Source organism: Sceloporus occidentalis, unplaced genomic scaffold, assembly GCF_023333645.1.
Source record: "Sceloporus occidentalis isolate IW3139 unplaced genomic scaffold, rSceOcc1.0.p SCAF_20, whole genome shotgun sequence".
In the NCBI taxonomy this organism is placed as follows: domain Eukaryota; kingdom Metazoa; phylum Chordata; class Lepidosauria; order Squamata; family Phrynosomatidae; genus Sceloporus; species Sceloporus occidentalis.
The window spans coordinates 11549202-11574665 of NW_028317000.1; the positions used below are offsets into that span (position 1 = coordinate 11549202).

At 42.4% G+C, this 25464-nt stretch overlaps 1 protein-coding gene across 3 annotated transcripts in view; it reads left to right on the top strand.

Moving 5' to 3' along the window:
* The window catches only part of SLC3A2 (solute carrier family 3 member 2), a 41962-nt gene extending 16847 nt beyond the window's left edge, over positions 1 to 25115 (top strand). For 2 of the 3 annotated variants that reach the window (XM_089482722.1, XM_089482723.1), the window contains exons 3-11: positions 7910 to 8365; positions 13271 to 13444; positions 13568 to 13668; positions 15764 to 15832; positions 16322 to 16383; positions 19485 to 19689; positions 20640 to 20780; positions 21929 to 22039; positions 23738 to 25115. In XM_089482722.1, coding sequence (XP_089338848.1) covers positions 7910 to 8365; positions 13271 to 13444; positions 13568 to 13668; positions 15764 to 15832; positions 16322 to 16383; positions 19485 to 19689; positions 20640 to 20780; positions 21929 to 22039; positions 23738 to 24082 — 1664 coding nt within the window. In that variant the 3' untranslated portion in view covers positions 24083 to 25115. Of the gene's footprint in view, positions 1 to 4862; positions 4983 to 7909; positions 8366 to 13270; positions 13445 to 13567; positions 13669 to 15763; positions 15833 to 16321; positions 16384 to 19484; positions 19690 to 20639; positions 20781 to 21928; positions 22040 to 23737 lie in introns of those variants that run through there. The other variant, XM_089482724.1, reaches the window with a different exon arrangement.
* The last annotated feature ends 349 nt before the right edge of the window (positions 25116 to 25464 follow it).

Here is a 25464-nt window from a genome sequence, read left to right on the forward strand (position 1 = left end):
GATTTGCTCTAATTTTAGATTACATTCTGAGATGTATACTTTCAAGCTCTGAGTTCAAGGCATTCCTGTACAGTTTCCTATGTCTTTTGTGCACTAACGGCCATCAATAAAATTGGACCTGCCACTTCATTTCCATTATTCCATACACAAAGGATTTGTCATTTGAATTGACATCCTCACATACCAATGGCATGTATGTGCCTGGCTTCCACTCCGCCAAATTCATTTGAGGAAATAGGCAGAAGTCTAGGAAAGCTCATGCTGCCAATTTCTTTCTTTCGGTTAGTCTGAAAGGTGGTCCAAGATTTCTGTATGTACTGTACTACAAATGTTAGCATGGTGAAGACTGTGCTGCCCAAGAATGAGGCTCTGTGCGTTGACCCTGATACGGAAGATTAAGTGGAAGGATATTTTTGCAGGAGAGGAAATGTCCTTTTAGCTGTAGGGGTCAGTGTGGGAGTCAAAGTCTGGTTTTACTTGTCTGGGAGTTGTTTATTCCCCTTGTGATTAAATCTGGGGGAAGAGATGGGGGATGGAAGGTGAAAAACAGGGAGAGGGACTGAATCTTTGGCAAGTTTCGCTGAGTCAGGCGATGCAGCTTAAGGTGGAAAAATCGGAAAGGCTGATAGGTTTCTTGCTTCCAAAGCAAACCGAGATCAACTTAATATGTAGAGTGATCTTGTAGCACCTTTGAGGCTAACCGAAAAAAAGAAGTTGGCAGCATGAGATTTAATAGACTTAAGTCTGCTTTATCAGCTATATCACCAGTTTGTGAAGTCGAAGGCTTTCATGGCCGGCATCCATGGTTTTTTGTGGGTTTTTCGGGCTATGTGACCATGTTCTAGAAACGTTTCTTCCTGACATTTCACCAGCATCTGAAGATGCCAGCCACAGATGCTGGCGAAATGTCAGGAATAAACATAGCCTGAAAAACCCACAAAAAAACTTAACCAGTTTGTCACCAGCTGAACTGAACTGAAAGCAGTCTGCTAGCAATTTATGGTGGCAACCATAATGATTTGGAGTTTCAGCACCTCCTTCTCTATCATGAGGTTGTTTTAATGGACCAACATTGCTACTTAATTTTTTTCAAAACTGCTTCATTCCAGGGGAGAAACCCCAAAGGTAATTCCTTGTGTAGGCTGAATCACAAAAAGCCACAAAAATGCAATGTTTGAGTTTCCCTGAACCTTCATAAGAGGGGGAAGGTCTGGAAGAAACAGAAACCAAAAAAGGCTAGAAATGGTTGTGAGATCTACCGTTAAACTTTATTTTTAATTAGAAAAAGGTGAATGAGACAGACATGATTAAGAGATTCATGCAGTTATGCATGATGTGAAGAATGGTAGAATTATGGAATGGACCACAAGGGTAATGTAGTCCAAAACAAACAAACAAACAAAAAAGCAGATCGGTGTGGCATCAGGGGCATTATGGGGGATATTTGCAGGGCAGGACAAATTGACTAGAAAGCTGGGCCAAAGCTAACAAAATGAATTTCATCACAGAAAAATGTAAGGTACTGCACTTGGGGCAGAGAAATTAAATGCAGAGATACAGGATGGGTGACACCTGGCTGAATGAAACTATGTGTGAAAGAGATCTGGGAGTCCAAGTAGACCACAAGTTGAACATGAGTCAACAGTGGCATGCGGCAGCTAACAAGGCCAATGCGATTTTAGGCTGCATCAATATAACTATAGTGTCTAGATCAAGGCAAGTAATAGTGCCACTGTATTCTGCTCTGGTCAGACCCCACCTGGAATATTGTGTCCAGTTCTGGGCACCACAGTTTAAAAAGGATGTTGAGAAACTGGAGCGTGTCCAAAGGAGAGCAACTAAGATAGTGGTCTGGAAACCATGAAGCCCTATGAGGAACGACTTAGGGAGCTGGATATGTTTAGCCTGGAGAAGAGAAGGTTAAGAGGTGATATGATAGCCCTGTTTAAATATTTGAAGGGATGTCATATTGAGGAGGGAGGAAGCTTGTTTTCTGCTGCTCCAGAGAACAGGACTAGAACAATGGATGCAAGCTCCAGGAAACGAGATTCCACCTCAACATTAGGAGGAACTTCCTGACAGAAAGGGCTGTTCTACAGTGGAACACACTCCCTCAATGGAGATTTTGGTGGAGTCTCCCTCCTTGGAGGACTTCAGATAGAGGCTGGATGGCCATCTGTCAGGGATGCTTTGATTGTGAGTTCCTGCATGGCACAATGGGGTTGGAATTGATGGCCTCTGGGTATCTTCCAACTATGATTCTATGAGTCGGTTTATTACCAGTCGGTGAGGCATAAATGGAGTGAAACCTGAGAAGAGTGTTGTGTGCTGCAGGTGGATTATTTTGCTGGTGTGGATTCAGCCTTAGCAAAGGCTATCCGCTGAGTCTCATGGCTGAATCTGGACTTAGAGCAGAGTGATAAGACTCCTGAGAGGCAGTAAAAACCAGATTGCGAACAAAGGATCATGTTTAGAATACCCCTGTATGTTAAAAACCAGCCAACCAACCCCAAAGTTTTCCCTGCAATAGAAAACTATCACACCATTGGAATAAGTTCTAGACCCCTCTCTCCTGTTCTAGTTTTCTGCTTGTGGAGTATTTCACAAATTTAAGTACCTACTCCATTTTACATGTAAAGAAAATGCATGAATCGCTGATGATGTTTTTGTTTCTTTCAATATCTGAAACCTGTATGGCATTTTGCAGAACCTAAATCATTTAATTCAATTCTTCCTCTATTCAGTTTTAACATTCTGTTCATATAGACTTCATAGTTTCAGCATCGAACGCCTCTCTTTTTTCCTACCCCTCTTTCCCTCTCCATCAACATTTAACCCGACGAAAGAGATCTGTAGATCTCAAAAGCTTGCAAATGTTTTTGTGTATGTTTTGTTGGACGGTGGGTATGATGTTTTTATCTTTTACTGCCCAACTGGATTTAACATTTTATGTTTAAAAAACAGCAACCCATTTTAGGTGGTACAGTTTGCTTTACCATTTCAGGACTGCACACCTTATTCTGACATACTTAGATTGAGTTCATGTTCTGTAGGATTTGATGCCAAGTGCCCACCCCACAAAAGATGCGTTGTTTACTGCTCACAAAGTGACTTATTTAAGGCCGGAGAACAATCAACCACTTCTTGCAATTGTCCGAGGCGGGTGGCGTCTACCTTTGATCTCCCCATAAACATTGCTACAGGGCCCTTGCGCAAGCAGCACGCCTTTTTGAGCATAATTATATCAAAGAGATGAAATAGCAAGGAACCAACATGACTTAATGGGTTGGAGGCTACAAAGAAAATGAAACGTGTCCAAGGCTTTTATGTTCAGGTGAAGTGAGGTTAAAGCTGAATGGGAACATGGCACGATAGCAGCTTACACAATGAGTAGACCCATTCTGAGTGGATGTATTTGTTAACTCAGCTGAAGGTCCGAAGGCTGCCCAGAAATAAGATGTATTAGGTTAATGGACAAGAGAATTCAAAGATATAGCCATGTTAGTCTGTAGAGTCAGTCTGTAGAGAGATCTTGTGGGCAAGAGAGTCAGAGCCTTTTCAGTCGTGGCCCCACTTTTAAAAGTTGCTTATAACTGTTTTTGTTTCCATTGTAGTTCATCCTGTATTTAATTTATATGGTATCTTTGTATGAATCCCTTTGGGCACACAGCTCAAAGAAATACTTAATGGGACTCCTGCCTTCAGGAATACTGTCTCCCTTCCCAACATCATACAATAAAAAGCCTCCTGTTCAGGCTTTTTACACTTTTAGCAAAAATGTTCCTGGCAGCTGCTCCGAGGTGTAATATATCAATACAGTGGGCCCTTCTTATACGCGGATTTTTTATAGATGGATTCAAGCATCCACGGTTTGCAAATATTTTTTTAAAAGTATAAATTTCAAATATCAAGCCTTGGTTTTCCATTTTGTATCAGAGACACCATTTTGCTCTGTCATTATATTTATTGGGACTTGAGCAGCCACAGATTTTGTTATCCACAAGGGATCTTGGAACCAAACCCCAGCGGATAACAGGGGTCCACTGTATATCAATATAATGCAGTAAAATGATGCCCCTTGCATAAAAGGGCAAAAATCAAGGTTTGCCTATGGAAATTTGCATATTTTAAAAGTATTTTCAAGCTGTGGATGCTTGAATCCATGGATAAAAAACCCGTGGAGAAAGAGGGCTTACTGTACAAACAAAAATCCACCAGTGATAGCTTGATTGGCCAACTGAAATGCACAATATACTTGCAGGCATCAGACTAACATCTCAAATTGTTTTTCTTCCCCTCCTGTTTGGTTCATAACATCTTGCCTGATGAAGAAGCCCATGGAGCTTCGAAAGCTTGCAACAAGTATATTGTACGTTTTGGTTGGCCAAAAAAGGTATCACTGGATTTTTGTTCGTATTTGTTAAATGGCCAATACATCTACCCTTGAAAGCTAATATTAGCAAGCATGGCACAGCCACCAGTTCCCAGAATTGCAGAGCATGGAGCCACGGCAGTCCAAGCGGTCTCAAACAGGATTATGTCTTTTTTGGACCTGTGTTAGGGGTTTGAGTTCATCTTGTTTATTTTCCCTCCTCTGTATATTCTGGGAGCTGGAGCTGGTTGTGCCACTCCTACTGATATTAGTATAAAGTATGAGTGGCACAACCAGCTCCAGTTCCCAGAATTGCACAGCATAGAGCCATGGCAGTTCAAGCGGTCTCAAACCAGATTATCTCCACAGTGCGGATGCAGATTGAAGCAAGGACTTCATTAGCAGGCTAAAGCAAGCTGAGAAGGGGGGGGGGGGGTTCCTAGCTCCACCTTAAGCTGCCTCTGAAGGGCTGGATGGGGAGGAGGCAGCTGCTTTGCTAGGGCTGCCGGCCGGTGACTTGCTCCAGTCGAACCGGATTGCAAGCAGAGAAGCCCAGCGAAAGCAGAGCAGCTCCGGATTAGAGCAGCCAGAGGAGAGGAACCCCTGAGCAGTAAGTTTAGCACTTGCCATTTTGTTATGCCCAACTTGGACATCAAACTTTGAAGTAGCCTGTTGTCTGCCATTTCAGGATATCTGTTTCCAGAATGATTAAAACCAATTCATTTCCAGCTAAAGATGCTACCTACTTTGAAATGAAATCCAAATTGAAGACACGTTACTAATTGCTAATATTCTCCCTAAAGAATTAGTTTTAGAGGACATTTTTTCATATAGTGCAACACTTAAGTTTACTTGTATTATAGCTTGGTTTTCATGTTCAAAAAATATATGCTGTATATTCCTCCTTTCCTTGTATTATTACTAGTATCATTATTATTATTATTATTATTATTAGTGGTGGTGGTGGTAGTAGGAAGGGAATTTATTTATGGTCATAGACAAAAGAAGATACAAAATTTAAGAATCCCATGCTTTTCCCACTGTGCTGTTTTAAAGCACACCCTTTTAAATCCTACACTTTCATATTTTTAAGCTGTATTTTATTCTTTTCACACAAGCATCTGCTTTAATAGTGTAGTAATTTAATTCTATTTTAATGCATTACTTTTGTATGTTTTAATTGTAAGCTGGGGGGAAGCAGGATACAAATAAATATAAATATACTACTACCACCACTACTATGTATATTTATGTACACACACACACACACACACACACACACGTGTATACATATATTTATTTTTATCCTGCTCCCCCCCCAAAGCTTTCAATTAAAAACATACAAAAGTGAAGCATTAAAATAGAATTAAATTATTACACCGTTAAAGCTAGATCCCTTTGTGAAAAGAATAAAATATAGTTTAAAAAGATGAAAGTGTACTATTTAAAAGAGTACATTTTAAAACTATAACAGCCCACTCTGTTCTTAAAAGAATTTTCTGTTTTAAAAGCCTGTCTGAATACAAAAAGGTAGGTCTGGCCTTTGAGTAAGCCTGGCCACATGGAGTAAAGTCCTGCAACCCTTGAGTTGGAAAGAGTCCTCAAAGTTTATTTAGTCAAGTCCCTAATCCAGGCAGGAATACACAACCCATTCCTCCTGACCAGAAGTCCTCACCACAAAGGAGGATCAGGCACTGGAAAATGTAGGACATTCCAGAAAATATGTAGGGCATAGTAGCCCAATGAAAGCTGAAAATGCAAAGATATATTCCTGCTTCTTAGTTCTGCTCAAAATGGAGGACATTTTGGAACGCCTCCTGGACAGAAGGGTGAAAAGTAGGACCTCTGGTCATCACTCTACTGGTGTGACCAGATGTCCTAAAGGAGGACAAGGTGCAGCAAAATGTAGGACTTTTTGAGGGGGAAAAAATGAAGGGTCATTACAACATATAAAAGCTACAAAACACTCATAGAAAGGCAAATGCATGATTTTTTTAGTCCTGCTCAAAGTGGAGGACATTTTGGAATTCTTCCTGGACATAAGGTTGAAATGCAGGGCATGTCCTGGGAGATAGAGGACATCTGGTCACTTTGCCCCTGAGAGATGGGTCACTTGGGTAGGAGTTGCAGCAGAGAGGATTGCAAAATGGCTCAGTTGTAGTGACTTTGGGACTGTGATCTTCTTTTTAGGAGGGGAAGTAGGGTGCTTATGTGGTACAAATGCCTGAGCATTTGGATCTGGAATGTGTTCTCTCTCCTCGTGGAGGAGGTAGTTCTTGATTTACAGAAATACGGAAAGGAATGTTTGCTCTCTTGGACTTTGTTGTTTGTTCTTGCATGCTTTCAAGTCGTTTCCGGCTTATGGCGACCCTAAAGTAAACCGCTCATGTGTTTCTCGGCAAAGTTTCTTCAGAGGGGGTTTGTCCATGCCTTCCTCTGAGGCTGAGAGAGTGTAACTTACCCTAGATCACCCACTGGATTTACACGGCCAAGCTGGGATTCGAACCCTGGTCTCCAGAGTCATCGTCCCAACGCTCAAGCCACTCCGCCACACCATCTCTCTCAATCTTGGACTAGAAAACTTGAATTTTAAAACAAGAAATCCTAGGGCTGTGGGTTAGGGGTGGTTCCATGGGAAGCTGCTTTGACCATGTTTGGCTGTGGATTATGGGCTCCAAGATTATACCTTGTTGAGTCCCCCGTTTGACTGAACTCTTGATAGTAGTACGTAAGTTGATAGGTTAGGTCTAGTCCAAACGTATTATTTTCAAGCTATGAGATGTACACTTGGCCCTCCATATCCACGGATTCAAACATCCACGGCTTGAAAATATTTTAAAAATACATAAATTCCAAAAGGCAAACATCGATATTGCCGTTTTATATAAAGGACGCTATTACTATGCCATCGCATATAATGGGACTTGCGCATCCATGGATTTTGGGATCCATGTTTGGGGGGGGAGCTCCTGGAACCAAACGCCAGCAGATACCAAGGCCCTTTGTATGTGATACAATTTATTGTTGTTGTTATTGTTGTTATTATTATTATACTGTATTTATTTGTATCCCACTCTTTCCCCAGAACTGGGACCCAGAGCAGCTCACAAAATTAAAAAAAAAGTGTAATTAAAAACATAGAAAGGTAATACATTAAAATAGAGTTAAATTATTAGAGTATTAAAATAGACACACACATGCTTGAGTCCTGTATCCAGTGTATACCAAAAGCCCACTGTACCTTTGTTCAGAAATGACCATCTTTAAAACTAGGCTTGCCACTTCATTTCTATACACAAAGGATTTTGAGTCCACTCCATCTGAGAAAGTAGACTGAAGTCTAAGAAAGCTCATGCTGCCCACTTCTTTCTTTCAGTGAGTTTCAAAGAGGAAACAAGATCTCTCTACATACTGATTCTACAGACTAACATGGCTGTGTCTTTGAATTGTACTTGATGATGTTCCCAAAGCAGCCCAAGTCAAAATGTAAGGTTCTCTTCTTCCCTCTCTGATCATTTGCTGGCCTCCTTTTCCCAGGCGACATCATGAGCACCCCGGGAGTAACCCCCGACGTGGAGCTGGACATGAAAGACGTGGAGCTGAATGAGATGGATACGGAGAAGCAACCCATGAATGCCTCTTCCCCTTTGGCCAGCTCCCCGGGAAGCCTGGGGGAGAAGAATGGGGCCGTGATGGTGAAGGTGACGGAGGAGAAGGACCGTGACACATCATCCAAGTTCACCGGCCTTTCCAAGGAAGAGCTTCTGGAGGTGGCAGGCACCCCAGCTTGGGTGCGCACCCGGTGGGCCCTCCTCATCCTCTTCTGGCTGGGCTGGTTGGGCATGTTGGCAGGGGCCATCGTCATCATTGTCCAGGCCCCCCGCTGCAAGGACCTGCCCAAGCAGGAATGGTGGCAGAAAGGGGGCATCTACCGCATCCAGAAGGTGGAGGGGTTCCAGGATTCAGCTTCCGATGGTGTTGGTGACCTAGCAGGTAGGAAGGTGTGAGTAAGGAAGAACAGAAACAGCACTCCAGAGTTTGGGGGTTTCACCTTCTGGGGCTACAGGGCAGCCTTTCCACCGGTGTGGGGGGAGAGGGTTCAAAATGTGTGGGACTGAAACCAGCATCCTTGGCTATCACGTTGACTTGAGTCATGGGAGTTGCAGTCTGACATATCTAGAGGTCCCTCAGGTTGGCGGAGGCAAATATAGGATATACCCCAAGCCAAGGGAGAAAGATATTTCTCAGCATGCCCTGATGAAGTTAGGGATAATGACAAGGTTCCCCTGTGAAGCAGCCAGCTTTGTTTTCCTTAATAATTCACACAGGCTTTTGGAGAATTGTGTTACTCTCCCGATTGTGGTTCCTTTGCCTACAGGACACTACATACTACAGTCAGCCCTCCTTATCCACGGATTTTTTATCTATGGATTCAAGCATTCACTGCTTAAGAATATTCCAAAAAAAGTATAAATTCCAAATAGCAAACCTTGGTTTTCCATTTTATAAAAGGGTTACCGTTTTACTATGCTGTTGTATTTAATGTGACTTGAGCATCCACAGATTTTGTTAGCCACGGAGGGTCCTGGAACCAAACCCCAGCGGATACCAAGGGCCCACTGTATATGAGATCCCTGCTGCCTCTTCTCACACTGAGGCTTTCTTCTGGTTTTCATCCTCATTTCCCTCCCCCGTCATAATGAAGCTCAAAATACTGGATCAGTTAATCCAGAGAAAATACCTTTTCTGTATTTTATTTACAGTCCTAAACCAGCTCAAGACCCTCTCTGTTTCTCCCATGGCCAGCCTTTGAACAGTTGGGGAAACTGTTCAAGGTTTTCACCTCTGTAGTGTATGCCAGGATAGTGGTTGAGGTATTGTGTATGTTGTGTGCCTTTAAGTCATTTCTGATTTATGGTGACCCTAAGGCAAGGCTATCATGATGTTTTCTTGGCAAGATTTATAGTCCATTGGTAATTCACTGGTATCCTCAGTATCCCCAGAGGTTTGCTTACCCCATGGATACCAAAATCTGTGGATGCTCAAGTCCCATTAAATACAGTGGCATAATAAAATAGTGTACCTTCTCTAAAACCAAGGTTTGCTTTTGGGAATGAATATATTTTTGGAATATTTTCAAGCTTGAATCCGTGAATAAAGGATCCGTGGGTATGGAAGGCTGACTGTACTAAGAGGGAATGGATCTGCTTTAGGTGAACCTTGAGGAAGCACCCAGAATATAACTCAAAACGCTTTGGTAGCCTGCCTACTTAACTCCCTAGATCTCATCCTTCCATTCTCCCCTTTTGCAAAACAGAACCTGTGGGCTCTGGCCATGGATGTTAGCAGCAAAGTAAGCAGGAAGGGAGCTTAAGAATACAGCATGACCTCAGGGGCTGGGTCACAATCCCTTTTGGATCTCTTTCCCCTGATGCTCAGCAGTATTTGGGGGGCATGTGATGATCAGCTGCCTTTTCTTTTCTTTTCCTGCTGCAAAAGAAACACTGGCCAGCTTCACCAGCCAGATTTTCCTGCGCTAAGCAGCAGCGGCCGGTTTTAGCCAGCTTTATTTCCCTGCAAGCAACCGTTGGCCTTTGTTTCATCAGATCCTGACGTCAGTGAGCTAGCGCTGACTCAGCTGGGAGGAGAGCCACTGGGTGAAGGGCAGATGGGGATCCGTTTCCTCCCTTCCTTCTTCTTTTCCTTTTTTGAACTTCCTCCATTCGCACATGGCGGAGATGAAGTGGGTGTTGGCCAGACTTCTCATGCGCTTTGCAGCATTCGTTGCAGCCGCTTCTTAGATCCATGCTTTGCTGCAAGAAAGCCACACTTTTAGCTAAACCTTTGGGGTGCTTTGGTGACGGCTTTGGGCCCTGTAGCTGAGAGGGTTGGAGGTTCTCTGGGTAACCTCACTAATGGGGCATCTACACTGTAGAAATAGAATCATAGGCGGGATACAAACCGCCATATAGTACGTATAGGATACGTACTAGGGTTAGGAAGGGGCGGTGCTTCCGCACCCCCCTAACCCTAGTACGTATCCTATACGTACAAGATGGCAGCGCCCCTTCCACATGGGAGCCGCCATCTTTACGTACTGGACGCATAGCGTCCAGACGTGTCGCGGCGCCTATGATGTCGCAAATGTCATAGAGGCGCCGCAAAAAGAAGCTCCGAAATGGAGCTTCTTTTTTGCTCCGCGCGGGAGCCGCACGGTTTGGCTGCTGCAGCTCCCGCGCAGAGCAAACGGCGGTGGCGGGGAAGCGCCACAAAGCGGCGGTTTGTATCCCGCCATAGAGTTGGAAGAGACCCCAAGGGCCATCCAGTCCAAACCCCTGCCATGCAGGAACTCACAATCAAAGCATCTCCAACAGATTACCATCCAGCCTTGTTTAAAGACCTCAAAAGAAGGAGACTCCACCACCCTCCAAGGGAATGTGTTCCACTGTCGAACAGATCTTACTGTCAGGAAGTTCCTCCTAATGTTGAGGTGGAATCTCGTTTCCTGCAGCTTGCATCCATTGTTCCAGGTCCTGTTCTCTGGAGCAGCAGAAAACAAGCTTGCTCCCTCCTCAATATGACATCCCTTCAAGCATTTAAACAGGGCTATCATATCACCTAATGCAGTTTGACACCGCTTGAACTGCCATGGTTCCATCCTACAGAATACTGAGAGTGGCAGTTTAGGGAGGCACTCACACTTTTTAGCAAAGAAAGCAAAAGACCCATGTAAAACTACACAACCCAGGATGCTATAGCATTAAGCCATGGAAGATAAAGCGGTGTCAAACAGTGTAGATGCGCCCCTGAGAGAAGAGGGGCTTTCTTTTCCTCCTCCCAAAAAGCAGGCTTCCCAAGTACCATCTACACCTCAGATGTATTTGATGATCTCTCCTGTTATCTCTCAGTGATTCTCACAGGATTGTTGTGAGGATGAAGTGGGGAAGAAGTGTGCCATGTATTGAGCTCATTGGAGGAGATATAGCTAAGAAATAATATATTTGTTCGTGTACAGATTAATGTAGATTTGATTGTTTGACAAATATATACAGTCGGCCCTCCGTATCCACATATTCTTTAGTCACAGATTCTACCATCAACAGCTTGAAAATAATTTTTAAAAACTATATAAATTCCTATACCTTGATTTACCATTTATATAAGGGACACTATTAGACTATGTCATTGTTTTTAATTTTTCCAGTTTATATAAGGGACATTATTTGACTATATTGTTGTTTTTAATGGGACTTGAGCATCCACGGATTTTGAAATCCATGGAACCAAAACCCAGCAGATCTCAAGAGCCCTCAGTGTACTGTTACAGTCTACAATGATATATTTTAATTTGGTGACAACCGAACCCTGGTTAGTGGAGAAATTTGTGTAATTCAAGAGGGTGTACACACTCAGAAATGTATTAATTTAATAAGTATTTAGAGAGATCTTGTAGCACCTTTGAGACTAACCAAAAGAAATAAATTGGCAGCATGAGCTTTTGTAGATTTCAGTCTACTTCCTCAGATGCGTTTGGTAGACTTAAGTCTCCGAAAAGCTCATGCTGCCAATTTTTTTCTTTCAGTTAGTCTCAAAGGTGCTACAAGATCTCTCTACATACTGATTCTACAGACTAACACGGCTATATCTTTGAATTAATTTAATAATCTGCGGTAATAAATTCATTCATTCATTCAATTTAATAATTTTATCCTCACTCATTAAAAAAATGTAGGCACATCTAATAACATTTTACAGCAACAAGTTGAATAGCGACAAGACACAATAAAGAGTTAAATATAAAAGACAATTGCATTCAGATTATAATTTGTGATAGCCATTGACAGTACAAGCTTTCTTGTGCTGACTTGCATAGTAATCTGATGGAATAAGCAATTATGAATGCCTCTGCCCTCATCCCATTACAGAAGGAGGAGGTTGAGAGTCAAGGATAAACCATGCAAAACCTCCTTCCTTGACATGGAGACATCCAACTCTGCTGACCCAGATCTAAGGCCCTTTTCTGCACTGGCTGCAGAACTGGAACTCTCTTGTCTTGCTAAAAAGCAGGGATGCCAGTCTGTAGAGTTTTGTTTTACAGCTGTCCACTTGAAGGAGTATCCAGTTTAACAATAAGGAACCCTATTCTTGTTATTGTGTGCCTTCAAGTTGTTTCCAACTTAGGATGACCCTAAGGTGGGGTTTTCTTGGCAAGTTAAGTTCAGAGGAGGTCTGTCATTGCCTTCCCCAGAGGCTGAGAGAGTGTGACTTGCCTAAGTTCATGTAGAGAGAATCCAAGGATCTTCAAATTCACAAGTTGGGGACAATAGACTGAACAGCAAGCAGATAGGTCAGGTCGCCACAGTCTTCCCCACTGGTTTGTGTTGGATTTTCCTGCAAATCATTTCTGAATTTGCATCTATGAATATATAAATGAGCTCATTCAGATATGTTTATTTTGCTCTCTTTTTTGGTGATGACATATTTCTATTTTTGCAGCGATTCCAAAGTTGCAGCCACACTTCAGAAATAGCCCAGGCTGCTTTTAGCTGCCCATGGCTCAGTGCTATGGAAATCTAGGAGCTGTAGTTTTGTGAGATATGTCACCTTCTCTGTCAGAGAGCTCAGTGCCACAACAAACTGCAGGTCCTAGAAATCCATAGACATGGAGACATGGGAGGTAAAGTGATGTCAAACTGGATTATATCTGCAGTACAGATGCAGCCTAAGTGGCTCCCCTGCCATCTCAGTGAGCCCCACTTTATTTTCAGTAACTGAGAACTCTTCATCTGACTGTGTTGGTTTTTTATTCTTTCCCCCCAACTCATCTTCCTTTTGCATTGTGCCGTCCAGACTATAAACCCCACTTATAACTCATATTATTTTTCCCTTCTATTCCAGGTCTAAAGCAGCGAATGGATTATTTAAGTTCTCTCAAAGTGAAAGGTTTGGTGCTTGGGCCACTCCATGTTAATCCCAAAGATAACCAAGCTGGAACTAACCTCCAAGACGTCGATACCAATTTGGGGACACTGGCAGAGTTCCGGGATGTTCTGCAGGCCGCAAAGAAAAAGAGTAAGGAGGGAATGTAGAGGGGGAGCAGAGGTTTTTCCCCTTCCTTCTACCAAGATACTCGCTGCACTGCTTCAAGGAGCTGCTTTTTGACCTGTCCAATATGTCGTATCTCTCTGTTTTCAGGCCTGAAGATCATCTTAGATCTGACACCCAACTATCGGGGTGAATCCCCTTGGTTCAGCCAACAGGTCTATCTGAACTATGATCTCCAGGAGAAAATGAAGGTGAGTAAAGGAGGGGAAGAGATCACAAAGGAAGAAAGACAGCTGAATGGAAGTTGGACCTATTTAAGATTTCCTGTATCAGCAAGAGACTGGACTACGCACCCCTAAAATTTTGAAACAGTCCAGTTTGACACCACTTTTAACTGCCATGGCTCAATGCTATGCAATTCTGGGAATGATAATTTATTGTGGCACCAGGTATTTCTGACAGTGAAGGCTAAATATTTCACAAAACTACAGTTTCCATAGCATCATAGAGTTGGAAGAGACCACAAGGACCATCCAGTCCAACCCCCTGCCATGCAGGAACTCTCAAAGCATCCCCGACAGAATCCATAGCATTCAGCCATGGCAGTTAAAGAAGTGTCAAACTGGATTATTTCTGCAGTGTGTATGCAGTCTCTGTGAACTTTAAAAAACACATTTCCTATTACTATGCCTCTTTGTTTATTTTTTAAATGATCATTTACATTTATATCCTGCCTTTCCTCCAATGAGCTCAGGGCAGCATACATAGTTCTCCTGACCACTAACCATCACTGTAGAATTTCTATGTATCAGGTGGTTGTTAAAGGTATAGGACATGAGAGTTTTTTCCCCATTGGCAAGATTAAGTTTGAATGAGTTTATCAGCAATGTAACCAAAACTCAGCTTTGTCTCAACCAACAATAAGAAACACAAGGCTGTTCTTTTTTTATAAAATCTCTATAGAATAATAGAACTGGAAGGGACATAAATGGTCACTTAGGTCTGAAACACACTGCAGAAATAATCCAGTTTGAGACTGCTTTAACTGCCCTGGCTCAATGCTAGGGAATTGTAGTTTATTGTGGCATCAGAGCTCTCTGACAGAGAAGGCTTAAATGTCTCACAGAACTACAGTTCCCAGGATTCCCCAGCATTGTGCCAGGGCAGTTAAAGCGGTCTGAAACTGGATTATTTCTGCAGTGTGTTTGGGACCTTAGTCTGCCCTTTGTCAATGTAGGAAACACTTGCTGCAGTATTCTGATGACCAACCAACCTCATTCGAAATACCTGTAATAAATGTGAGTTATATACCCTTAAGAAAGTTTTGCTTAATATTTTGGTGAAATCAATATTCTTGTAATTTGAAACCATTGGTTTGGGTCCTACTAGTAAGAGAAAGGAAATGTGCTCCATCATCTATGTCACAATCTTTTGATTATTATTATTATTATTATTATTATTATTATATTTATTTATAGCCTGCCCAATCACGAGGAATCCAGGCAGGTTACAATAGTAAAAAACATTAAAAATGCAATTAAATTCAAAATTAATCCCTTCCCAACCCCCCAACCCCCCATCCCAATGATAAAACTACAATATAGAATAATCACAATTTAAAAACACTAAAATACAATAGGATAGAAATTGGGGGGAAATGGGCAGATAGAGAGACATTGATCACGATCGGATCATATTCATATTTGAAGATGATTATTGTATTAGATTAGAAATAAAAACCCCTTTTCAAGGACTGGCACATAGATGATGGAGCAAATTTGCTTTTTGCTACTCAAGGGAGTAGGACCCGAACCAGTAGTTTCAAATTACAAGAACGTTGATTTCACCACAACATCTGATTGATCTGATTTATTACGGCACATAGCTAGCACATCACCACAACACTAAGCAAAAGTTTCGAAGGGTATTACTCACATTCAGTACAGGTATTTAGACTGAGGTTAGTTGGCCATTGGGCTGCTGTAGCAAGAGTTTCCTACATTGACAGATACATATTTGTGTGTGTTTATGCATATACTTCAAAGAATCATAGGATGGTTATCCTCCAAACAACCTTGTCAGGTAGGCTGGGTCAAAAGAGAATGTTTTCCCTACAGCCAATCCAATGTGTTTCATGGCTGAGAGACAAAGTTGAGCCAGATTGTGTCTAACTCAAAGCTAAAACTTCTTCCTTAATCCACATGGGTGTATTTATTTTTTCTTCATAAGTAAAATGAATTAACTCAGAGGTAGATGACGGATGGGCAAGGGCAAATCAACCCAGATGGAATTAAACTTTCTAGTGATGCACTGAGGACTAACATCTCTCTTGTTTTCTGTCTTTAGGAAGCAATTGAATTCTGGCTGAAAGAAGGCGTATCTGGGATCCAGATTGGAAGCGTTGAGCATTTAAATGTAAGTAGCAAGTCCATCTCAGTCCCAGGGGCCTCTGTGCCACATTCTGTATTGGTGATCCTTTGATGGGCATGTGTCTGAAGCACTTTGGTCACCGCAGGCTTTGGGGCCAAACCTGACCAAGCCTTCTTCCCCATAGCAGCCTTGGATCCATCTTTTGCATTTTCCCCTGCACCACCCTGTTCTGAATGTTTAAAATGCCTTTCACAAGGCTTAGGGACTGGCACTAGGAGCTCTAAACTAAAACATGCTGGTATGTTGGGTCCAATGCTTTTGCCCTGCTCACTACTGAAATGCGACACCTTCCTGAATTTTTGTGAAGGCGAAAAGAGTTTCCCTACCCTTGGGTTCAATGCTTTACATATTGGTATTAAAAAGAGGTGATCTCCTTCCAGTGGAAGGAAATTTGGATCTTCAGGGATGGGAATGTGGGAGTATGCTAAGCGTCTGGTGCCTCACTCCTATTCTTCCAACACATTCCTTCCTCAGGACACTCAGATCTTGAACGTCTGGAAGAACCTGACAGAACAATATGCTGAAGACCATGCGAGGTACGTATCCACTGTTTAATACAGATTACTCCACCTAACGCCCTTGACCATGTTTACTATAACCACATATTCCCCTAGACATGCTGAAGATGATAGGGGTTCTGGTACAAGACACCCATTTGTGTACGGTTGTATACTCTGTGAAGACACACCCAACTAAAGGTGGTGGCAGGTTTGGGTGTGCAACGCCGGTACCCTGGTGAGATCAAACTCTTCTACCCAAAAAAGGCTCTGAAGCTGAATGTAAAGTTCAAAAGGGGGGAAATTTAATTTAAAAGACAAAATAAAGAGTTTTCTCCTCCCCAGCTCTAAACAAAAGGTACTTTACAGTTGCAGCAATCTTCAGGTTGTCATCTTTCTGGGTCTGATGGTTTGCTCTCCTCACTCAATGGAGCTGGTGCAGGGTCTTTCAGCTCCTGAATTCTTCTATTTTCTTGCTGATGGTAACTAATTTGGCTGAAGTGCAAGAAATGCCCTTTCCGGCTGTCTGGGCCTGCTTGCCACCAAAAGACAGCTCTCTGCTTGCTCCCAGCAAAGACCGCTCCAAACCAAAAACCTCCAGCTACAGCAGAGCATGTTGGGAAAGGGCAAACCAAACCTAGAAATAATGCAGGGGAAACCTACAGCTCCTCCCACAAACTAATACAATAAACTTTTCTGTACTAAAATAATCTATGGCCTGAACCAACACGAAAGAAAATGCAGGGGGAAGTCAATCAGTCCTGGCAGGACCAGCATCATAATGCCTTTGTACAAGTCTGTTGTGCAACCATGTTTATAATACTGTGTATAATTTTTGATCACTGAGTCTCAAAAAGGATGCTGTAAAATTGAAAAAGGGCAACCCAAATGATACAAGGGTTCATCCAAGTAACTCTCTTGTGACAAAGTATTGTTTGCAGTATTTTTTAGAACAAAGAACAACACTCTGCTAACTATAGCTAACATAAATTACACTTGACTTCCCATGTCTCACAACTATAAAAATGAAAGCTCAGTATATATAATTTCTCAGTAATACTATCTACTTTGTATGTTACTTCTGACCTGAAACAGTTCTCAATCCTTTTTCAAATTATCCAATGATTTTTCTTTGATCAAAACCACCATTTTGTTCATTTCAACCAACTAAAAAACTTTAATAGTCCACCCTTCTTCTGTAGGAAGACAATCTGCTTTCCAATTCCAGACAAGCAATCTTGCTGTAATGATCATATTATGTGTCAATTTATAATTTCCATCTTTAAATGTCTCCTTATTACCCAACAAAAACAATTCATCTAGGTTCAATTCTTGATTTAAAATAGATTGTATTAACTTCTTTAAGTCTCCAATAATTTTGTGCTTTATCACAGGACTACCATATTAAAAGTGCGTTCTTGTACCCCACATTTCCAACATTTATGGTTAAGACCTTTATATATTTTAGACAATTTCTCAGTATCAAGCACCACCATCATCTTATAAATTTTTCTCTCATAACATGACAGCTCTTTCAAGCCTATCATCTACCTTCTAATATGCATAACATGCATTTTCCCAATCAGATGTTTCTCATCAACACATAAATTCAGTTCAAATTCATGTTTTCCTTATGAAACTCCCAATGTTTTTTATTTAACTTAAATCTTTCCAGTAATTGCTTGTATTGATATCAACGAAAGTAAAATCTCTCTTGAACCCAACTCCTCACGAGACATAAATTTATCCTCACTATCTTCCCATTTAATTATATCTTCATAGATGATCCATTTCTCTTCTTCTCTCTTATCCCTTCTAAATGGCCTCCTATGTAGAAACCCAGAGTGGATTATTTAGCAACAATATTTGTCCCATATTCTTAAAATGGAATATGGAATCCCTCTTTCCAACCATGGAATTAGCTTCTACAATACATAGTGATAGATATCTTAGGGTCTCACTTTGGACAACTCTGAAAGGGGAGTAAGACAAGATAATGAAAGAGCAGTGAATGGTTTCTAGTTGGGATGATTATCATGCCTCTAAATACCAGTTGCTGGCAAAATGAGTGGGAGGTGCAATTCCTTCCATGCCCTACTTGGAGGATTTTCAGAGACAGCTGGATGAGAGAGGCCAACAGGATCCTTCTCAGTCCACACAAGATCGCTTATTAGGTAAAGCTGGACTCCATGGCTGCTTCATCTTGGACACAATGTTAGTTTTCATAACTGTGAAATGTACTGTTTTGCTTAATTGCGGTCTTATTAATGTCAGGAAAGATTAATTAAAATTAAAAACCTTCTTTGGGAGGTTTATAAACGGAGGCTGGATGGCCATCTCTCTGGTGTACTTTGTGTGTTCCTTTATTGCAGGGGTTTGGATTGGATGGACCTTGAGGTTTCTTCCAACTTCTTGATTCTGTGATTCTAATTCCTTTGGAGAGTACACTGCACCCTCTCCTTACGGGGGGGATCTGTTCTGGATCCTCCCGCGTAAGGGAAAATCTGCCTGTGCTCGAGCCCCATAGAATATAATGGGGTGCATGCATGTGGCGGAGCAGCACGCCCAAATCTTTCTCTCCCCAAGTGAGCACACTGTATAGAAATCTGAAACTGCCACTCTGGCTTTTGAAAACCTTCCAAGCATTTTAGGAGACACTCAAACACCTAGGCCTTTAAAGACTAGAACCATGCCAATATTTTCTTAAAAATGAGAGTTTAGATGCACAGAAAACTTAGGGCCTAAACAGACAGGCCAAAATAAAGCTACTTCGGGTCACTTTGGAGGTATGCTGTTTAAATGCTGCATGTGTCCTAAGAGGCCAGAAGCTGCACCAAAGCCACAATTCAGTCCTAGAGCATAGCTTTGGCACGGCTTCTGGCCTCTTAAGATGCGTGTGTATTTAAACAGCATATTTCCAAAGTGACCTGAAGCAGCTTTATTTTGGCCTGTCTGTTTGGGCCCTTAGTCAGTGGCCAATACTAATTGAATGCTTCACATTAAATGAAACCCAAGATTTTTTCCTTCTCCCATGGATTCATGCCATGCTTGTGGCCCTGCTTGTATCACTGGTTGTTGCTCAGCTGCCTTTCACTGTGGCGTGCGGCAGTTCAAGGATTCCCTCTTTTCTCTTCCTACAGAGTGCTGATTGCAGTGACAAAGAAACAAGATGCCCATGGCATTTTTACCCTTCTCAATGAGACAACCGGCGTGGATGTACTGACCAGCGACTACCTTATGGGTCTGGCGAAAAGCGGCCAAGAGGACACCACAAGGGGAAAGGCTGCTTCCAACATGATAACAAACTACATCAAAGCAGCTGGAGACAAGTGGGCTGGATGGAGTGTGAGTAGCAACCCTTGGGATCAGATGAAGGAATGTGTATAGGTATAGAAACAGGTGTGGCTGTCTTCATGGCTATAGGCCTCTTAAGATCCTGATGAACTTGCTCTTTAATTGCTCCAATCCCTTGTCCAGGAAATAAGATTTTCCATGTGAGAAAAGGACAACAGCAAATATTTCTGAAGCAAAAAAACCATGCTTTTCTTGGTGATGCATGCAGAGAGTAGTGGAGTCTCCTTTCTTGGAGGTCTTTAGACAGGCTGGATGGCCATCTGTCGGGATGCTTTGATTGAGAGTTCCTGCATGGCAAAATGGGGTTGGACTGGATGGCCCTTTTTGGGGTCTCTTCCAACTCTATGATTCTATGATTTGTTGTGATATGCTTCTGTTGAGTAGATCATTCAGTTAGGTTATTCAACTAAAGGACTCGGTTAGATGAACAGAGCAATTGTTGCAACACTCCTCATTGGCAAAGCTGCACAGATGTTACTAACCTTCCAGCTGATTTTTGTGGGTTTTTCGTGCTATGTGGCCATGTTCATTTCTCTGAAGATGCCAGCCACAGATGCTGGCGAAACGTCAGGAATAAACTCTTTTAGAACATGGCCACATAATCTGAAAAACCCACAAAAATCTATGAATGCCGGCCATGAAAGACTTCGACTTCCAGCTCTTGTTTCTTCCTGCTCTCTTATCAATGGGAACTGCTCTGTTTTCCTGATAGAAATGGGAACAGAACCCAAGTTGGCAACTGGCAGAACAGCCAATAAACTCTTAGGAGAAGAGTATCAGATTTGGTCTGTTTGGTCGGCCAACAAGTGATCTCTACCGTTGTCCCAAGTTGTGCTTCTTACACAGGATTGACAGAGAGGGGCCATTTCTAGCTAGTTCTCCAGTATGTAACTATTAGTATTATTTTTTTGCTTGGATGCTAACTGCTTGCCCTTCTGCAGGTGGCAAGACCCAATTTTGGACGTTTGGACAATCTGGGCGAGCAATTTCTTCGCTTGTATCACATGCTCCTCTACACATTGCCAGGGACTCCTTTCACAGACTATGGTGATGAGATTGGGCTGCGTGACCTTCCTGGACAGGTAAGAATAATACCAGGGAATGTAGTGGTGGAAGAGAGCATTGTTGAAATACGCAGAACGCAGTCAATTTTAAGGATGCTGTGTAAAATAAGAAGGAAAATTAGTGATGCCCACTATGTGATTGCTATTGCTACTTGCTATTGTAAGGATACTTCAGATTGGTCTGCATACTTAGCAAACTCTGGGTGGAGAGGTTTCCCAGCCAAGTGATTGACCAGCAAATCCAATACACTTGCTTGCTTTTGATAATCCAGATTTAAACCCAAACACACACAGAGAGACATGCCGTCTGACCTTAGCCATGCCTCTGCCCATGCTTATTTGTCAAATGAATATGACAGTTTTTCTTGACAGATTTGAGGTCTGCCAGAATTAAGTATGTTAGACTGGGACTCCAGATAAATCTGGCAGAGGTTCAGCAATCCGTAGAATATGATTTTCTGCTATGGATTTCCGGCATCAGTATAGTGTTGGACTAATGGGGTACTTTCCAACTCGACAATTCTGTGATTCTGTTTTTAAGAACATGTAAAAGCTCTTTTGCTTGCAGTGATAAGCATGGATATATGGGAAGAACAGGTACCTGCCACTCCAGTGTACCTGCAAAGTATCCATTGTAGGAGCTTCGTCTGAGTAGACCCCAAAAGAACAGCATCTCCTCAATCCATTTTGGGGATTTTTCCATGGAAAACAGAAATTGCATTGGAAACTATCGCAATCTATGTGGCAACTGATAGCAGATATTTTAAACCTTCAGTCATCAGATGTTTTGGACTTCCATGTCACAGAATCCCTGATCATTGGTCAAGTTAGTTGGGCTTCTGGAAGTTGAAGACCAAAACCTGTAAAGCACCATAGCTTGAAAACCACTGTTTTCAGTGACTAGTTTTGGCTGGGGAGTCTCCATGTGTGCCCCAACCACTTCTGAAAATGTAAACGTTCAAACTCTCATGAAAAATGTGTGGAAAGCGCAAGGGACAGGGCAAAACTTTATGAAAATGTACTTTATGCTGTCATAGGGTTTGATTTGGGGATTTTACCTTTTCTTACTGCTAAATGATTATTTTCTTGGGGCACATTGTTCTCTGTGTTTGAATTTTGCTCAAGTCCCAGCCACACTAACCATATCCTCTTATCTTTCCATCCAGCCTGCAACATCCAATGTCACTCGCATGCAGTGGGACAATTCAGCAAACTTTGGCTTCTCCAAAGGGCCTGAGCAACCGGGCAGCCAGACAACTAGTAACGCCACAGTACAGGTGAGAAGCTGGAGAAGGAGGGCACATTGAGTCACTGTGCATAGACAGGAGAATGTAAGGAAGGGGTAATATAGCTTGCATTAGTAAATCTTCAAACTATGTAGGGCAAACAACAGTAGCAACATCTGATAAGCTGCATGTCCCCCAGCTCTTTTATAATAATTTAAATGTCCTTCCCCTTCCCGTTTTTTCTGAAACTAAAAATTATGCTTTGGATATGAGAGGTTTGGGAACTGGCAGTTTGTAGGAGGTCAGTGAGACTTGGTGGTTTCTGTACCTACCAAAATCGGGGACATTCAGTGTTAAATTTCTGCTTAGCCTCAGACCCTGGATCGGAAACTTTCTCTCAGTTTAGCCTATTCTCACAGAGTTGTGAGAAAGAAGAACCTTGAAGCAGCTACTGGGCTTCTTGGAGGAAGTGGGATAGAACTGGCATAAATAAAAATAGGACTAGAAAGAAAGTAGCTAGATAAATGGGTAGTTGGTGATAGCTCTGGAGGTTGGATCACACTTTCATTTCCATAGCTGAGTTCCATAACAATTTTATATAAAACATTTCCCTTTTCTTATCAGCTGAAAATGTTTGCAGAAAGTAGCTTATAGGGCCATAAAAAACAAACATAAGGCATAGAATCTAGAAGGTAGGACCCAAAATGGAAAATGATGAGGATGAATGTAGCAAAAAGGAAACTGCAGCAGGAGTTGGTAAACCTACAATTCTGTGATAGAAATATTTTGTGTATTTGGATGGAACGGCTACTCCTTAGTGTAAACTGAGGATGAAGGAAGTATCTCAGCCCTGTATCTCATTCTCTGAAGATGCCAGCCCCAGATGTCAGCGAAACGTCAGGAATAAACTCTTCTAGAACATGGCCACATAGCCCGAAAAACCCACCAAAAAACTATGGATGCTGGTCATGAAAGCCTTTGACTTCACATATCTCAGCCCTGGTTCTTTCCTCTTGCTCTGGAGTGTGATGGAATAGGTGTCTACAAAGAACACCAGAAACTGCCTTGCTGAGTTTGACTTGGCCTAGTTCAGTACTGTTAAACAGAATTCAGCTAAATGTCTCTGGAATAAGAGACATGTAGTTCATGTAGAGCCCTTCCCATTTGTTTTGGCAGTTAGGACATCTAATTGCCAAGCAGTTATGATTCTTATAGTGCAAGACTGAACATCCTTCAGCTCATCCGTTGATTTAGGTTTCAAATCCAAGAGGCTCAAGGCAGCGTTAAGGGATTGCAAGAATTTTACTCCAGAACATCTGGGGCGCTAAACCTTCCCCATTCTTGTTGTTTCTTGTACTTTTAAGCATTATTAGTTATGCCAGTGGCTTAGTGGTTAAGATGCCAGTTTTGATGATCAGACGGTTGGCAGTTTGAGGCCCAAGTGCTGCATGATGGGGTGAGCTCCCATCACTAGTCCCAGCTTCTGCCAACCTAGCAGTTTGAAAGCATGAAAATGCAAGTAGATAAATAGGTACTACTTAAGTGGGAAGGTAACAGCACTCTGTGCAGTCATGCTGGCCACATGGCCACCAGAGCAGTCCCCGGACAATGCTGGCTCTTCGACTTAGAAACGGAGATGAGCACCCCAAGCTACAGTCGGTTACGACTAGACATTCATGTCAAGGGACTACCTTTGCCTTTAGTTATACTAATAACCCTAATTCATGTTCCCTTTCCTTCTCCCAAAAGTTACAGAGTGGTGACACAGGTTCGGTCTTGACGCTCTTCCAGCAGCTGAGCGACCTGCGGGGCAAGGAGCGTTCCCTTCTCCACGGCGAATTTTCCAAGGCCTCCAGCACCAATCCGAGCGTCTTCTCCTTCTTGAGGATCTGGGATCAGAACAAGCGCTTCCTTGTGGTGCTCAACTTTGCCGCCCAAGAGAGCACCGTTTCTGTATCGCACCCTCACCTCCCTCCGGAAGTCACAGTGGAGCTCAGCACAAATCCCAGTCGGGAGGAGGAGCAGCTGAGCGTGCAGGACCTCAAGCTGGGTCCCTTGGAAGGGCTTTTGCTCAGTTACATATACGTGGCTTAGGTCCAGGTTCCTCCTAGACTTCCTTCTGGCGGAGAGGGCAGCAGGAGGGTTTTCTGTGCTCCTGTCCTTAGAAGGAAGCAGTGTTTGAGTTCTTAAGAGGAAGCAGCATTCTCTTCTTGTCTCTCGTTTTGCCTGAACTCTCTTAACTCATCTGTTTCATCTCTTCTCCTGCCTGCCTAATTCTTTATACATTCCTGCCAGCGATCTCTGGAGTTGCTCAGTAGGAGAAACACGTCCAAACAGATATTGTTAGACTTCTGCTTCATCGGTCCCCAATTATTGGCCATGCTTGCTTAGGCCGATGCATGTTCAGGTCCAGAAACGTTTGGAAGAACACAAGGCCCCACACTTCCATTTAGATTTAGATATCATCCCCCTTGCCTACAGCAACAACAAAATTGGAAACTATTGAGACCTACGTGGCAACCGATAGCAGATATTTTAAACCTTCGGTCCATCAGGTGTTTTGGACTTCCAAGTCCCAGAATCCCTGACTGTTGGTCAAGCTAGTTTGGGCTTCTGGACATTGATGAACCATAGCTTGAAAACCACTGTTTTTGGTGACTAGTTTTGGCCGGGGAGTCTCCATGTCCCCCAACCGCTTCTGAAAATGTAAAACATTCAGAAAGAAAAATGTATAGAAACCGCAAGGGACAGGGTAAAAACCTCATGCAAATGCTCTTTATGCTGTCATAGGGTTTGATTTGGGGATTTTAACTTTTCTTACTGCTAAATGATTGTTCTCAGTGTTTGAATTTTGCTCGATTTTGTGCCAGGTGAGTCCATAGATACAGTTCTGAAGAGCAGTCGGGGAAACTGGTTATTTCCACTTTATGTGTGCCTCTGTTGCCATTTGGTCACTGCTTGGCAAACTCCCTTGAGTCTTGACATAATATATCGAAACTACATACCTTTACCACTTCTTAGCTTTTCGTACTGACCGAGTACAGACTAGGGTCGGATGTGTCTTATTCTCCAATGCTGTTGAAGGCTGGCCTCTGGAATAAGTTGAATAAATTTCTCTTTTCTCTGCTTTTTGACTTTGACTCTGCTTTGTGGTTTTGTGTGTATTGCATACTTCCTAAATCCCATCTACTTATGGCAGCATCTTTTGGAGGTGGGTGCAAAACAGGTATCGTATTCATTGATACTCCCTTTTTTTGGGATTGCACAGTTGGGATGGAGTGCTATCTATCTATCTATCTATGGAAGGGGAAAAAACAGGCTTGATCAGTCCTTGAAATCAGGCAGTTGTTCCAGAGTTGTGCTTCTTGTTCATAACTGTCCGCAAGTTGGATTATTGTTTAAAAACAGTGAAGGGTATGAATTGTTTAAAAGACCAAAGTTGTTTTAAAAAGCGGCCTATATGGTCCCACATTGTT